This window comes from Trematomus bernacchii, unplaced genomic scaffold (genome assembly GCF_902827165.1).
Source record: "Trematomus bernacchii unplaced genomic scaffold, fTreBer1.1, whole genome shotgun sequence".
Classification (NCBI taxonomy): Eukaryota; Metazoa; Chordata; class Actinopteri; order Perciformes; family Nototheniidae; genus Trematomus; species Trematomus bernacchii.
The window spans coordinates 7,201,061-7,216,226 of NW_022987739.1; the positions used below are offsets into that span (position 1 = coordinate 7,201,061).

The following is a 15,166-nucleotide window of genomic DNA, read 5'->3' on the forward strand; positions in this document are numbered from 1 at the left end:
ACATCCTTTCAAACTGTAAATATTGTATCAGACTACTGGTATACATGAAAAGCTGCAGTAAATATATACAAAGAAATAGACACTGAACATGTAGGCTATTGCGTGTGCCAGGTGTGATCCATGTGGGGGGATGGGCACATAAGAGCGGGAAATGGGTCAAATTGTTCTGTGTGTGTTTGTGTGTGCCAGGTCAAGTGTGATTCAAATGGGGGGATTGGGCACATAAGGGGGACACACACATCTAGAGTGTGTGTGTGTGTGTGTGTGTGTGTGTGTGTGTGTGTGTGTGGTGTGTGTGTGTGTGTGTGTGTGTGTGTGTGTGTGTGTGTGTGTGTGTGTGTGTGTGTGTGTGTGTGTGTGTGTGTGTGTGTGTGTGTGTGTGTGTGTGTGTGTGTGTGTGTGTGTGTGTGTGGGGTGGGTGTGTGGGTGTTTGTCTGTGTTTTATCTGATCCGGATGGTTACTAATTCCTTAATGCAATCGAATGTAAAACAAAAAAGTTATGATTGATGAAAGTAATAAATCGGTCAGATTTGACCCGAAGACAACAGGAGGGCTGGGTTACAAACAAAAATGAAAGACATGTTCATGTTTGACCACTAGATGGCAGTGTAAGTCAAATTTATAATCATACAGTCTAACTATTGGGACTTCTGCTGCTCTGTTGAGCCCTCTCTGAAAGTGATCATTTGTTGAGCTGGAGTATTGTCTTTTTCTTATCAGTTAAACAAAAAACATAAAATCGTGTGCCTTTAAATACACATTTTCTCGTACAGCATATGCTTGGCCACAGCAATCAAAGTCCCTGTTCCACTTTTCCTCAGAAAAACGAATAATGAAAAGGAAAAAGATTGAATCATAAAAAAGTATTTGTGTAATTGTATGGGCACTGGCAGAATCTATAAAATCTAGAGTTTCCTAATCGTTTTCGAAAAATCCCCCATCTTTATCAGCGTCATGTTAAAGATGCATTGACGAAACACATATTTAACATATCTCTACAATGTTTCATGTTTCTCTTTTATTTCATCATTACTCATTACTCAGCATACATCTTTCAACCTTAACTTGTGAAACAAACTGTTAGAATATTTATCGTTAAATACGTTTTTTTCTTTTATAATTTTTTAAGGATAACAATCCTATCTCCAATAGCATAGGGTTTCAGCCATGACCTGACAATAGATTCCATTAACCATATCATTATTAATATATTTACTCTACTGTATTCATTGTAATATACATATGTATTGTAGTACAATGTGCACGTTTTGACTTCAACTTCTCTGTGTCTATATACAGTTCATTTTTATTTGATTCTAAAATTGAGTAATTCTAACGAAATCCATGTTTTCCTACGAAGATGAGTGAAGTATTTCCCACTCTGGTAACCGCTTCACTGTAGTGCGCCTGTCACGTGCCGCTCTACCGCTGGGGGCGCTGTGTCCGCGCGCTCCTCTACCTCTCGGTCAGTCTGAGAAAGTTTTCCATGCAGGGATGGAGGTGATTACCCACCGCTAGCAGAGGGAAGAGGGCTGAGCCTTGAAGCTGCTGGGGGAACTTGAAGAGAGCAGGGGGAGGAGGAGGAGAAGAAGGATTGATATAACAAGAGCGGCTGTCGATGCGCAGCGCAATTCCACTCACTCCAAGTCTTTGAACCAAGACAGATAAAGGGGAGCGGGCTTTCCATTCATTGCGAGCGCAGGCAACTTTTCTTTCTTGAGTCCGTGGCGCGGGTCGGTTCACCAGATAGTACTCATATATTTTAACCTTTTATAGAGAAATTGAAACACGAGACAACGTGTCATCCGCAGATTTTAAACTTTACGAGACCTCCGAGCTTTGCATGACATATTTTTTTAAGGACTTGAGACACTGACAGACTTTCTTCACCTACCGCGTGGTGTGGGATTTTGAGCTGAAACGGGGACATTCAAATGCAAAAGTACATGTATGAGAAAGCAATGGCCCAAGAGACAAGAAACGGAGGAACCTCTACATTAAATAACAACAATGGTGTTGACAACAGCAAGAAGAAGCTGCTAATAGCGCTCGACGTCTTCTGTCTTCTACTTGGTAAGTGTTTGAAACAGTTTTGTGTGTTTCCGTCTCTGTTATAATTTGAATTGTTTACGTTTTTCGCCTCACATCAGCTGATTTGAGTCAGCTGCTTTAAACTCTGCATTCACAAAAGCATGAACAAATAAATAGATTAAAAGCGGACCTCACTTTCTAATAGTTGGCAGTAAAAGCCTTATCGTTTTAAAAGTATTCCCCGTTATCTGTCACAACAAGACTACTTAATCTGCAACATCCCCTTATCATGCAGTTCCAACACACCACCCCATGCCGGAGAAGCGGTACTAAACAGCAAAAACATGCATCATTATACATGCTTTCATATTGTTTGCTAGAAATTGTGTATTTTTAACAATCTCACAATAAAAACAACCTTCAAACCTTGTTTATTAATCAATATAAGATTTTGACATTCTGCTGATCGACTGACACGCGTATGGTTACTCTGCTGTGACAGCAAGATGAACATGTTGTCAACACATCATATATTGATCATTTTAAAGTCCACAGAGCATCATGGGATCTATCAGTGTGTCCTCCTGCTGCCTGCCAACACCCGGGGCATGAGTGTTTTGAAGTGTTGTAACCTGCCCTTTTTAAGTAGCCCTTGACACCCCTCCTGTGCCCTCAGAACCCTGTTCATCTGACCCTAATCCTCCAGAGGTGCCATTCTAGCTAGAGCTGTCCACAAGTAGAGATGACATTTGACTGAAACTAAAAATCGATGTAACAAAGTTGAAAATGGATTCATAGCTGATCGAACTGTCACTGAAGCCGAGGCGATGCCAATGGTCTTTACTGCTCCAACTTGTTTGTAATGTAAAGTTTGTCTGTTAGTCCTAACTTGTTATTCAGCTGGCGTCCCGTCCAGATTCAGCGTTTATGTGTGTGTGTTGCTTTCATAGCTAGTTTGTTTTTGGCCGTTGTCACTGTAGTCCTTCTGGCTCAGTGGCCCCCCTTTCTCTTCTCTTTGTTTTCAATCCCTCCGTCTCTCCTTTCTCTCTTTTAGAAAAGGATTATGGGAGTTGTGCTTAACTTCTACACATTCTCTCCCAGAACCCTGCAAATCCCTGGCCAGCTGCCCCTGATCACTCCACTTCAAATTTCTTTCTCTCTCTCCCTGGCTCTCCCCTTTCTAGCCCTCTTCCTCCCTCTCTGTCCATGGGACTGTGTGGAATAATTGCTTAAGCATGTGTTGTGGCAGGGGAATGCCTCTCCAATCTAACAGAGAGATGGAGAGGTGGGACGCGTGGCTGACCAGGCATAAGAGGAGCAGGTGTGAGCCGCAGCTTTATATGGAGAAACTGAGGCATCAACAGTAGTAACAAAATTGCAACATTGTCACAAAGAAACAGGATTTTATCACCCAGGATGTTACAAATTAACTCCATATTTGTTGAAGCAGATCTGCTTAACAGATGCAAAGTTTTCCAGTGGGCTTATATTGGTTAGCTTATTAAAGAACCTCAGACAAAGATACGCTGTTTCATCTGCACCCATATAAATGTAGATGTGCTTTGAGCGCATGTGGAGTGAATTTCCTGCTTAAACCAACTTCCTTCACTGGTAAAAGCTTGTCTTTGCCATGTCAGAGGAACACACACACACACACACACACACACACACACACACACACACACACACACACACACACACACACACACACAATGCATGTAAACAACACACAGACACGAATGGTCACACAGATTCTCTTTTGTCATGCTAAACACAATCTGGCTGCTCAGTGGGGATTGGTTGGCCCACTTTAGTGGTTTAGGGGGGATCACACATGGGGTTTTCAGAGGGTGGAGGGACAGGGGGGTTAAAAGAAAAAAGGAGAAAGCCCCGGAGAGGGTCCTGAATGAGGAATAAGGAATGAGGGTGTGTCGGGCTCAGATGAATGCTTTGTGTGGCATCAGAGCAGGGTGGTGTACACTATACAGCTATGCATAAATATCCTAAAATTACCTTTTAATTAGTTCCTATCTGCCAGCTGGTGCTACACACACACTGTGCAGGGACACCTTTGTGTATGTTGTCCATCTCCATGACACACACACCCTCAGGCATGGGTACCACTTCTATTTGCATAAAGGCCATCTGAGGCCATCTGTACTCACACACATGTGCACAAACTAAAGAATGGTTACCTCCTTATGTTGCTTCTGCTTATTAAGGCTAATGATGCAAACACAGCAGGATCACACACACACACACCCAGCGCTCAACTGCTGAGACCGGAGTTAGCGTGTGATTTTGGCAGCCGAGCCCAAGATCATCTGCTGAATTCACCTCGGCTCGGGTTCCACTGTTACTGAGCAGCAGAGTTGATGTAGCGACGCTATAAGGAAAACACACACAAACGCCACACTCACTATAAATACACAACCTCCGCCGCAGACTGAAATGACTTCCTCTCTTTATTCGCTGTCCTCAACATGGCTGCATGCTGTCAGGTAGCCTATTATCACCGGGTTGAGAGTGGATGTTTATTGTGAAAACATCTCTGAAAGTAGCCTCACCTAAACCCAGATTAAGTTTTACACAATGCAAAGGAGATTATACATTGTGTGTTTGCTTGGCACACATTAGTGCGTCTGGGTTTGGAAGCCACTCAAGAGTTTGAGCTGCAGGGGCCTTTTCTGCAGAATATATACATGGAATCGCCCCGGACTGGCTCCATTGACTTTCACTCCTGTGGGTTTATTTTAAAGCTCCACAAGATCTGTCAGGGTGTTGCTATAGTGACTAACCACTCAAATATATTAGCCACAAGATTGCCTTTTTTCCATCAGCTTCTCAAATGTCCTGTTATCCGCTCTGATCTGCTTTACGGTCAGGTGTTCAGTGACGTGATTCTCCACGCGTGACAGACGTTGAGATTGTTATTGGTAGCGGGGAGGAGTGTAACCTTTTGGCCTGGGGAATCGGCTTCATAACTGGCCCTGGAGAATGAACCCTATATGGCTCAAACCCAACTCTTACCTCTCCATTAGCTGCTATAGCATTACAGCAGTTAGGCACACAGCCCCTCATTAAAGCTGGAGAGGTTTAACCTCTACCTCTCCAGGCCTCAGCCACTTCAATCCTGAGCCGCTCTACAAATATTTTCCAGAATTTCTCAAATTCTTCATCTGGCTGTAGTGCCCTGGCCAAAGACTCTTGAAGTGACATCTGGTGCAATTTTGGGAGTGAGTGAACCAGGGGGCACGATGTGTGTGTGTATGTGCATACATAGTGCTCAGGAAAGGGTGGGAAACGGAAAGGTAGTGTCGGTCAGAAGTAGGTGTGGTTGTGAAATGAAATCCTGTCCTTTTTTTTTTGGCCTCGCAGCCCATTCCCATTCTTTCCCCCCCTTCCTTCCCTCTCTGCTCCCTCTCCACTTGAGCTTGTCTTCCGTCTTCTTAAATGGCTTGGCACTAATGACGAAAAATGGCATGAAAGAGATTTGATCACCATATACTTAAACATAATCAGAAATATATATATATATATAGTAAAGTGAATGCGTGAAAAAAAAAACACTGAGTAGTAATCCAACACCTATTAGGATGTCCCTATAAACAAAGTAAGTCCAAAACGGCTAACCTTATTGTCAAGGTAAACATTTTCAAGAGTTCTGCTTGAGTCTTTTCAGTCAATAAGAGCAGCCTGAGAAATAATGCACAAAAGTGCTCTTGATGAATATCTAGCTTGACACGAGGAAAAGAGAGGTGGAATTATGTGGGGGGGAAAACATGACAGTGTACCAAATCTACATGAAGTGCGCTAGCCAAGCAGCACTCATTTGTTGTTGTTGTTGTAATCAACAAATCGTAGCCATTAACTTGTTTGCTATAGGTTCCAAGAACGACCACGTGTATAGATTGAAGAGATGTTTTGGAAGTGGTTTGCATGCCACTGTTGTCTATTCTTCAGATTAGGTCAAAGGTCAGGCAGAAAAGAGGCTGTTTTTGAACAATTGCCTGCAGTTTTCTCTGTATGACATTTCCTGTACTCACACACAGCCATGGGCTCGATACATGCATTTAACGGCGTAGAAGAAAATGTGACATCAGAATCAGTTCTGACTATAGTCGATATATGGTATGGTATTTACTGTGTGATTACATCACTGTATGCATGCCTCTGTGCTATCTGTGGCTTTAGGGGCGGCCTGTGGTGCGTTGTGGTGTGTGTTAATGTTGTGGCTGCAGAACGAGGCGAGGTTAGGGCTCTTAAGAAGGTGAGGAGGGTCCTCTGGCAGAAGACCATCATTGGATTATGTAATCGGATATAGATCAGCTGATGTTTATTACGACAGTCAAGGCCTCAAGGCTACTAGTCCTTGAAGAATGTATGCAATTTTAAGTGTGCATTTTTGTGTTGAAATATATTTTGTAGTGTTGACATTGCGGCCAGACATTTTCAGCCAGTCATTGTGAAATGTGTCTGCTGGTGCTGGTGCATCAGTTAAAGGACAAACCCCTGGGGTTTATGTCTGCGCAGGGCTGCGATTAGAGGTCCGTGTGGGTGTGTGTGTGTGTGTGTGTGTCCCATGGGGTTTATGAGGTAGAATGAGCACCCAGAGCTGTCATTAGATGGACTGTATGGCCTCAAGGGTGAAAGAGTATATATACGTGCACGCTCAAGTCTGCAATGCATGTGTGGGTAGCATGTGTGAGGCATCTGTGGCTTTATGTGTATACTTGTGTGTTTGTGTGTATGTGTGTATCGCATGTGGTTCCCGTGGACAAGCCAGAGGGATCATGTTGACGGATGTGACTGTTTCTCTTTATGCTGGTACACAAACCAGACACATTCATCTCTTTATACTCTTCCCAACGTCTCCATCCGGTCAAACAATTGAATTGCACAATCAAAGACAAAACTTTGACAAAAGAGATGAGCAACAGCTTGTAGTTTACTCTTGGACAACAATAGTGCAGTAAAGATTCAGCCTGTCCTGTCTCACTCCACTCTCATCCCTGATTATATATCTCTTCAGTAAACACCCTCAAACTGCTTATTTAGATAAAGCAGGATTGCTGGGCTGTTCTCTACCATAAACCTTTGTTAGCAGTCAATCTTGCATATGTTTAAGCTTGTGTTTGAGTTTTTCAGTGGACGTCGGAAATGCATATCTTGTGAAGTTTTATGCGTTGGGAATAAGCTCATTGATAAGCTTTTATTTTTCCATTTCATTGAAGTTTTTCAATTTGCACACAACTGTTTTTTTAGGATCATTTGAATGAGCAATCACTCAACATGGATAAAGGACATACCATTCTACGTATTAACATAGGATCAGCATTGTAAAAAACATTAACATCAACACAACTAGGTTGAATGTAAATGAGAGCAGAGGCAGCATGATCTAATACAGCCGTGCTTCGTCATAGCCAACAGGCTGAAAGCTGGAGCCCAACACATCTCTCTGTTTCGCCACACTGTCCTGGCCTGGGCCTCCTCCCTGCTGTTACACAGGGCCCTGTCTGTCACTTTCTCTTACTGCATTGCCCACTACAATCCTCTGTATTTGTGTGTGTGTGCACATGCTGTGCGCATCCAGAGATTGGGGGTTGGGGGTCAGGGAGATTTCACTGTTTCACTGAGAACAATACCCCTTTTGATGCATCTCAGTGCTCTTTGTGTCGTTAACGAGGGCCAATATGCCAGTGGCAGACAGAAGGAGGATGAAATGGAGGGAGGGAAAAAAGTGAATGAGGTAGAGATAAGAGTGAGAGACTCCTCTTGCTGCACACTCAAGGCCGCTTAATTATCTATCAGTGGTTTATGGCTGCTGCTGCTGCTGTTGCTAGACGCATTGTTGACTGTGTTGTGTAGTACTTATCTGCTCAGCTGTGGCCAGCGCTGCACAGTAATCAGATCAGCATCTTTATTGACGCAGGCCTTATCTGTGCTGTAGCCACTGAGCTCTATCCTGTTTACATACAGAGAAGAAGCTCCCTTCAATACTTAACATTACGGAATGTATACGGAACATTCACACCGTTGGGTCAATTCAACACCTAAAGTCTTCAGATAAAGAAAGCCAAAGATGTGTTCAGAGATTTGCAGGAAATCAAGGAGAAGAACGTGAGGAATGTATTGAATTAGGTTTAGGGTAGCATTATCCAGACAGTGGCGTCAGGTTTCAAAGACTCCACGGCCCTCTTCTTCGCTGCCAGGCTTTTGTCCCAGGGGGTAATAATGCCATTATGGCAACAAGAGAGAAACGCCCAGCCAGCCAGCCATCCAGCCAAATAGCCTGATCTGGCCTCTGGGCACTGCTCAGGTTTCCCTTCACTGGAGCAGCTGTGCGTTTGTCCTCTCTCAACTGACAGTGAGGCCAAGCATTAGGAATATCTTGATGAGTTGTAACTGCTATTTTCAAAATGCATTATAAATATCCTCTAATCGCTAATGTGGACCAGAGTTGATTTTCTACAAAACAGTGTTGAATCCAACATCTCTTCAAATGTACCTACAGGCCAGCAGCAGCATTCAGAGGCTGCCCTCGCAGGTGCCTGCTGGTCAAAGTCCCCTAGAGACTGTCCCACAGATGCCTGTGTGTAAAGGGGCATTTATTCCTGTGAATAAAATCTCTCTGAGTAAGCACATGCTTCAGCCAGCGGCCCCCCGGTCCCTGCAGCATTCACACAGAGGGACAGGGATTCACTCTGCGCCACTCTGCTGACCTCAGCCACTCAAATGTGTGTGTGAGTGTCTGTGTCTGTGTGTATTTGTGAGCTTTGTACATGTGTGCAACACATCAGCAGCTTGTGGAAACAAAGGAACTGATATCTAGGGCCAAACATCTGTTTACATGTGTGCATGTTCTAAATGTATATTTTCCTAAACGGTGATTAGGCGTAAGGAAAAAAACCTGGGTGGTTTTTATGGAGCCGAGTTTGTTTATTTGCATTGTGCAAGCATTATTAAAGCCATTTGTGGCTGACAACTCAAACATGTTTGAGAAAGGCTTTGCTTAAGTTGCCAGTGGAACCACAGTAATCCACTTTAACACCCACATAGCCACACACAGGCACACATTCTTAGATTTAATAGGCAGTTTTAAATGGGCTGCTGTACGCTGCAGTATAATCCTAGATATATGTCACATCCCTCACCTTTGACCCTTGGCCCTGTGGATACTTCCAGGGCCGGTCGTGAACCTCAGCCAACCTATGCACTCTGTTCCCAAATGTCTGGAAGGCCACACATACTCCCGGCTTCAGTGACATACAGAGAGGGGGAACTGTGAGGGACTAACGGCACTGTGTAGTGGTGGATGTGTGACAGATTTCACAACATCCAAGGCATCTGCTTGACAGGCCGTATTTAAAACCCCAGAGGTCACGGCAGCATTATAGTTTGGTACTAATAAGTGTGTGTGTGTTCTTCAAATATATATTTGTTAAACATAAAGCGTATGTACCAAGTCTCCATTAAAACAAATTAATTTCAACTGCCACTGAGGGAGCCAGCTTCCTGCTCACCTGCCTTCATTTGCTATAATAATGTCTACCAAAATAGTAGACCTGGCACTGAGCCACATTCTCTCTGATCCCTTGTTCTTATCAGATACACTAAAACAGCACACACGCTCTCACTGTTCGCACACTCAATGCTAATCTCCTCCCACATGCAAACACACACTGCAATTACACTGTGGGAGAGGGCCTTTATCCAAATTAATGGACAAGAGGGCTGTGCTAATTCACCTAATTCAATAAAGACACACTCTCTGTCATTCAGACCCCCTTTACACGAGAACGAAACGGGTTGTATCCGCATAGTTTCTCTTGCGTATAGCCCTTTCATCTACACGAGGCCGTAACAAAACGATAGAAACGGACCCCACAAACGATAACGGGTCCCAAGGTGGATAGATTTGCAAACAAAACGCTCTGGGGGGTCAAACGGCTCCGCGTAATCGCCTCTATACGATCATTTCCCGATAGATGAAGCCATAGCCCCGCCTCTCCCCACCTCTGCTGCTCACTGCTGTAGCATGGTCAGTAGCTACTGCTAGTGCTAGTGCTACTGCTACTGAGCATGCTACAGATGTTAGTGCAAAATCTACAGCTCCTCTACCACAACCATCAGCAACAAGTGGACATGGAGAATTACACGAACTACTACATGTTGCTAAATCCACCGCGGGGCATAAACAGAAGAGCAACCATGGCAACCATGCTCCGGGGTCTTCTTCGCTGCTTTTGGTGTATTTTGTGGCGGAAGTTACAGCGCCAGTTACAGGCCTGGCATATGTACTACAGCGTGTCCAGCGCTTTCGAGCGGTCTCGTGTGGAAGTACAGCGCCACTTACAGTCCCGGCATATGTACTACAGCGTCTCCAACGGTCTCGTGTGAACAGACACGTTAAATGAAACGAATGCGTGTGAACGGAAGACTTTTTTGAAAACGCATACTGTGCATAAACGCAAACGTTCCCGTGTAAAGGCAGCCTCCCTCTCTAGACACTGAGAGTCACACACATATTAAATAACAACACCATATTATCTACTTAGGAGTGTCCTTTAGCGACAGGTTATGTTGCTTCAACTGAGTGAATGTCAAAAGATTTCTCCAGAGACGGGGATTGGGATGAAATACATCTGTGAAGGTAATTGATCTGTACACATAAATCAGGTTTCTCTGTCATAACAACACACAAACACAGCTTGTTTCTTAGTAGAAATATTGGTTCCTAAGATACATTGTTATGATAAAGGGATAAAGAAGGTAAGAAATGTTTCTTGTTTGTATTTCTTGTAAGTAGTTCATCAAGTTAAGAACGGCAACTGATGTCAGAAAAAGTAAGTAATGCCCCTAACAATCATTCAGAGCCCAATGGGGGTGTCTTAAAATAGTTTGTTTTCTAAACAATCCCAAACCAAAATATATAAAATTCACAACAATATCAGTCATTTAGCAGGTTTTTCAAAATTGATCACTGAAAAGATTGTCTTCACAGTTTACAATATATATTTTTTGAAAGCCTAATTGTTTTAAAGGAGTTAACAGTATCAAATGTTATTAGGCAAAATCCTAACTTTATCATATGACTTCTTAGTACTTGATACTAAAGAATAAGCAATGTAGAAGATTTGCAAAAAAAAAATAGCATGAATATACTCTGGGCGGAGCTGAGCCATTCACTTTCTTACGGCTGAACTGTTGTAGAGCAGTGAGAAAAATCATAGAAGAAAAGACAAAGTCGGATTGATGGACTTGCCGGCCAAGTCCCCCGCAGCCTCCGCCCTCTCTAACCTTCCTCTGAATTCTTGGACCCACTTCTTTAGGACGGGTCACATGAGGGGCTTGAGAGACAGGAGGAGGAAATCCTCCATTAGAGCAGGCTACAATACCCCTTCCTCTACACTGCTCCGCCTCCCATTCACCTCTCACTCTGACTGCTGACACTCCAGCTCACTCACCATAATCACGATATCTGTCTAATTCTGTCCCTGAGAGCCATGAAGCCCATTAAAATGTCAATAGAGAGCCAGAGAGGAGAGAGAGTCATGGGAGAAGCTTGCCACTACAGTCTCAGCAGATACGCAGGTGTAGCTCTATGGAGACATTAGTGCAATGTCAAAGGGAATTAACCTTTTGAACGTCAAAGAAGATAAGCTGCCTTAAGAATAACCATTCTGTCCTTCTCTGAGGAGTACAGTTGGTATTAAGATGAGGGAAAATAATAGTTTGCTTATCCTAACCACGTAGGACAGAGAAACGGATATCAAGTAATTCTGTTAAGATGCATTAAAAAAAAAAGCAAATTCTTACGAAATAGAAAGCTGATAAAGAAACACATTAATTTCCTGTTTTTATGCGTGAAGTGTAAAACTGAGACTTCATGGTGTTAGCCCTGCTATTCTATTAGCTAACTCGCGATACCAAATTTAACTCCTAAGCCAATCAAACGAGTGCTTGCTGGATAATCTCTGTCACACAAACAACTGGTGCATGCACACTCACACACACATACATACATACATACATACCAAGCTACATACAGTCGAACGTAAATACATATGCACAGCAAACCATATATAAACATTCTTTTTGTTCCATAAATTCTAGCAGGCAGTGGAGCGTGAAGTTGGGAGTGGATTTACGGATGGAAAATAAGTACAGTACACGCACATGCACATAGAGCACCGGCATGACCTCTGCATCAGCCAAAGAATACCTCTCCTCTTCCTCTCTCTCTCTCTCTCTCTCTCTCTCTCTCCTCTCTCTCTCTCTCTCTCTCTCTCTCTCTTCTCTTCTTCTCTTCGCTCTCTCGCTCTCTCTCGCTTCTATCTCTCTAATCTCTCTATCTCTCTCTCTCGACCTGTGGTAAGTAGTGTTTAGTGGTCTGCAACGGTTCTCCCCGTAGACTGAAAGAGAGAAATGCATGACAGGATCTGATAAGACAAATAGAACTGTTCCTCAAACTCGCCAAGCCACCCACTTAGTGTGTTTTTTTCGCCTGTTGCATTCTTCATACTTTCTATTGCTCCCCCCCTCTCTCCTTCTCTAAATTGATTTATTTTTTGCCTCAAATTATTCTCAGATGCCGGTTTGTGCCTTTCAAAAGCAGCTAAGGGCGTTGATGGCTCATAAGGCTTGTTGGCTCTAAAAGCTCAGAACTCACGACCGCTCCAGCAAGACAAAACAATAAAAACAACTGGTGAAAATAGTTAGAAGACGATAGATCCAATGGATATCAAAAATGTCATTTAGGTTCTGTGTCAAAAGTGCAGGGGCTTTCCCCTCTTAAGTGAGTGTTTGAGATTCTCAGGCATCACTGAATGATCTTATCTTGTAAAATAGTTGTTTTTAATTCACTGACACACCACAGTCCTTTGCCAAGAGCCCAACCCACCTCTTTCTCTTCTACCCTTTCTGTTTTTTATCTCTCCGTCTTTCTGACACTCCCTTTCCTCTCTCTCTGGGTCAGCAGACCCTGTGAAGGTCACCCGCTCTTTGTCCTATTGCCATTAAACAGGTCATATTTCTTCTCAACACTGATTGCAGGAGAGGCTCAGAAGGTCTGTAGAGTTGGGGTAACTTTGTGCTGAGAGGTTCATGTGCTAAATGTGGTATGCCCACATACCAGGATGTTTTCAGGGAGATTGCATGGGGGGGGGCAGCACAAAACAACTTGGCATTTCAAGGCTGGGCGGTGTGCGGACAGAGAGGCTTTCTTTCACTCTCAATAGATAGTGTTGAGGTGCTGTTTTTCGATCGGTTTAGGGTTTAAGCACACGTTTGTGTGTGTGTGTATGTGTGTGTGTTTCCCATGTCTGTAAGCCCATGACCTCCTTTCACTTCTCCTCATTAGCATGTGAATCCCCCCTCCACAAGTAGGACAGAGTGGAGGGCCGGAGAAAGAGAGGGAAGGAAAAAGAGTACAAATTGGAAAAGCAGAGCAATGAGAGAAAGAGAGATTGACGTGGAAGAAAGCATTTTTCTATTTCAGAAAAAGTGTGTGTTTACCCAACAGAACGCATTGTTTACATGGACTTAATGCATTGGTTTTCCCTTGGTTCTCAAGGTGTTAACTGTACCCAATTTCACAGGGGCATTAAGCAAAAAGACAAAACACCCATTGCCCACGTAATTCTGTGTGAACAGGCTCACCCAGAGCTAACCCTGCCTGTGGTTCTCAGACACCACTAGAGCCTGGCCCTGTGTGGCCCTCCAGCAGCCTGTCCAGCCCTGGCACGGCACCATGTTTGTGCAGGTGTCTGCCTCTGTGACCGGCCCATCTGCTGCCCTCTGCCAACCCCTGGAGAGAGAGAGACAGTCTGTTTCTATTACACTGAAACTTCAAAACAATAGTGCTTAAAACTCTTTAAGCTTTTTAAGTGGCTCTCTGCTGTTTGGAAGTATTGTTTTGTACAGATGAAAGAAGAAGCTTCTAGCTAAATTCTCAAGTTGTTTTTACTAAGATGATTCTTAAATCACCGGTTGACAAAACTTTCTCACCTCAAAGTCAATTAAGCCTTTGTTCTGGAGCTTTAAATGTATCGTGTGAATCAGCAGTCGGAGTAACCGTAGTGTTCATGGAAATGTAGACATTGTAATTACATACAAATCTGAAGGCACTTATGTTCAAGGACACCTTGTGTGTGTTAAAAGTTGAGTTGTAAAGTTCATTCTTGACCTCAAACCCTCCAAAAAAAGCATCACTTTTTTGAGACAGCTTTCAAAATGATAATTTCCTATGGTCAAAAACCACCACCACATACATTAAACCACATATATGCAAAAAGAAGGAGAAAATGAAGAAAAATGGCTATTTGGCCGTATTGGTGTAGACATGGACTCATTGGCACCTGAGACCACACTTTCTTATTACAAGTGAGGGCAGATGTCACACCTGTGGGAGCCTCGAGTGGGTTTCCACAAGCATGCATAAGAAAGTGTGTTTTGAGGTCTCGTGTGAATGGTTACCGATGATTGCTGTGTTGTTCAGGACAGACCAGTAACGTGAGCTCCTTCTCCCATCACTAGTGAGACAAGAGCCGCGGTTCTCAGCCGCATTAGAAACATTCATGAGTAGAGTTCTGACTTTGACCCAAATGTCAAAAAATCCCTGTGATGTGAGCTAACCACACGAACCACATGTGGGAGTAGTTTCTGTGCAGTCTGCAGATGAATGTATATGTTGGTGTGTCTGTGTGTGGGTCTTCAGGACGCCTCCGTGTCTTCAGCCCACTCTATTTATGAGCTACTACAGTCAGACGTACACACACCAAACATGCTCTTGTGCAAAAAATGTTCCAGAGTTGGGTGGGCTTAGTTATGTTTTTCTTGGTATTCACACATTTTAAAGGAAAGTGTCAGCCAGAGTTTGCATGCCTCTACTACTTTAATTTGTATTTTACAATAGAAAGTGAGTTAGCATGAGTTCATTGAACATCTAGCACTGCTCTCAGGTTGTGTATTTGTTGTTGAGGTCATTGGACAAGCTCTTTCAGATCCTCATGAAGGCTGTTGTTAAAGTAGTTGTTTGTCATTTTGTGAAATATGTTTTTTTTTATAAAGGAGATTGATATCACTCTAGTTTTATGGAAAATATGTGGCCACTGCTCGACTCCAGTTAGC

The 15,166-nt window shown here is 43.4% G+C and overlaps 1 protein-coding gene across 2 annotated transcripts in view; it reads left to right on the forward strand.

Moving 5' to 3' along the window:
* The first annotated feature begins 1,466 nt into the window (after window positions 1-1,466).
* The window catches only part of plpp3 (phospholipid phosphatase 3), a 29,476-nt gene continuing 15,776 nt past the window's right edge, over window positions 1,467-15,166 (forward strand). For both annotated transcript variants that reach the window (XM_034147704.1, XM_034147705.1), the window contains exon 1: window positions 1,467-2,074. In XM_034147704.1, the coding sequence (XP_034003595.1) occupies window positions 1,936-2,074 (139 nt within the window). In that variant the 5' untranslated portion in view covers window positions 1,467-1,935. The remainder of the gene's footprint in view (window positions 2,075-15,166) is intronic.